A 1,981-nucleotide genomic window follows, 5' to 3' on the forward strand; every position below is an offset into this window, starting at 1 on the left:
CAAGATTATATCAGCTCCAAAAATACCTCAGCGCCTGTAAAACTTTTGTAAAGAGTTGAGTAGAGTTGTTCTAGTCTCCAAGGTTATTCATATGCATAGCCAGGGCTGGTGAATTTCAATGAGAGCTATAAAAAAGGATGTTGTTAATTTGGTTCCCTGGTTTAAATTGAAGGGAAAATCAGGGAGAGGATAACCATGCTTTAAAAAAAGGGAGAATTGTAATGAATCAGAAGCTTCTTAATGCTTTTGATATATAAGTAGAAACACATTTCCTAAATTCTGCATTTCCCATGAGCTCAGAGCGATACTGCATCAGTAATTTGCAGTTTCAAGCTGTCATATCAGTATCTGGGTTCATAAGCGAATGTGAGGTGGTCTCACCTTCTGGAGGAAGAGGACGATCCTCTGGACCATTTCCACCCGCTGCTCCTCCAGGCTGAAGAGCGTACGTGGAGTGCGGATGAAGACCTTGGTTTTGCCGTAGGCCGCGTCATGGTCGAATCCACACCCCTGCATGAGCTTCTTCACGGCCTCTTTGTCGGAGGGCAAGTCATGGTTTGGCCACGTAAACTCTGAGATCATCTTGTATCTGGAGGAGGGACACAGAGGTCGTGTCAGAACATGCTGAAGTGTATCGCTCAACAAAAGAAAAAAGAAATGGTTATTTCGATTGCGTAGATCCTTCTACACTCAATTATCTTGTTACCACTCTACAAACAGTACAAATATATAAATGTTCCCCAACCTCCAGACCTTGGGGATCCGGATTTTTCTTGATGTTACCATGAAGTTAACTTTTTATTTTTTAATAAAATATCTGTTTGGGGGCGATTTTGGCGCAGTGGTTAGAGCGTTGATCATCAGATTAAGGGATGTTGGTGAACTCCAGTTCGGAACCCGCCACTGCGTCAGGCCGTTGTGTCCTTGGGCAAGACACTTTACCCGAATTCGCTCCTGTGGGTAATGTCCACTGTAATGACTCTTACATGTCTAATATGTAATTGTAAAGCACTTTGAGCACCTGTAAAAGCGCTCTAATAAAAAATGTGATGCATTATTATTATCTCAACAAATATTAGTTAGATGACAATAACATTTGGTAATCACATTCATGTTCCCCTTATGATAAATTGTCAGAAAAGTGTTCATCCCTTCAATTATCATCCAGCACCATCCACAGATCAAATGTGGCCAACACTTTGGTATATGACCTGCAAAACTGATGATATTAACATCAGCATTAGCATTTAGCTACTTTGTGCCTAGTGCTAATTAGAAGATGTTAGCATTCTAACATTCAACCTGCTAAACATCAGCATGTCAACATTGTATTTGTGCTAATGTTATCATTTACCTAACAGAGCAATCGTTGCACTAATAGACTTGTATTGCTTTTTACTCTGTTAATACATAATTAAAACATACAAACACTTTCAGCGAAGGAAGAAATGATACTGATACTGTACAGTACCATTTAAAATCTAGACACTGCGCAGATTCTTTGCAATTGAATATTTTTAGTTTGTTCTCTTTGTTTTATTTCCCCTCACATCATATCTCAAGAAAGCTGAAGCTGTACAGATCTTCTTAATTGCTATGTGAGCAGGCTTGGATTTTCATCATTTTAGGGGCAAAGCCATTTGGCCTTTGGTGTCACACATTTTTTCAGGGCGGAAAGGCCACATGCCAGGGCACAAAGGCCATTGAGGAAAAAATTGGATTTGGAGTTTACAAATAAATAACTTCACTTTCTAATGACAAAAAACAAATCACTTTTTTAATATCAATAATCGTATCATCATATAGGCCTATGCCTCCTTAGTATTACCGTATATAAAAGGAAATACTCTACTTTGAATAATTAGTGTTTGGTATGTTTTCCATCTACTAATTCTCCCATTCACAAATCCGAAATGAAATCTAAAAATCAAAAATTCTATTAATATGTAACAAATATATTCAATTTCAGAGCAGAAGAAAC

General features: G+C 38.2%; 1 protein-coding gene across 1 annotated transcript in view; it reads right to left on the bottom strand.

Annotated features, from left to right (window-relative positions):
- Positions 1 to 354: 354 nt before the first annotated feature.
- The window catches only part of LOC104960115 (unconventional myosin-Ib-like), a 5,272-nt gene continuing 3,645 nt past the window's right edge, over positions 355 to 1,981 (bottom strand). Inside the window, exon 8 of the mRNA XM_010788081.1 lies at positions 355 to 589. Coding sequence (XP_010786383.1) covers positions 355 to 589 — 235 coding nt within the window. The remainder of the gene's footprint in view (positions 590 to 1,981) is intronic.

This window comes from Notothenia coriiceps, unplaced genomic scaffold, assembly GCF_000735185.1.
Source record: "Notothenia coriiceps isolate Sejong01 unplaced genomic scaffold, NC01 NC01_scaffold00031504, whole genome shotgun sequence".
Lineage (NCBI taxonomy): Eukaryota > Metazoa > Chordata > Actinopteri > Perciformes > Nototheniidae > Notothenia > Notothenia coriiceps.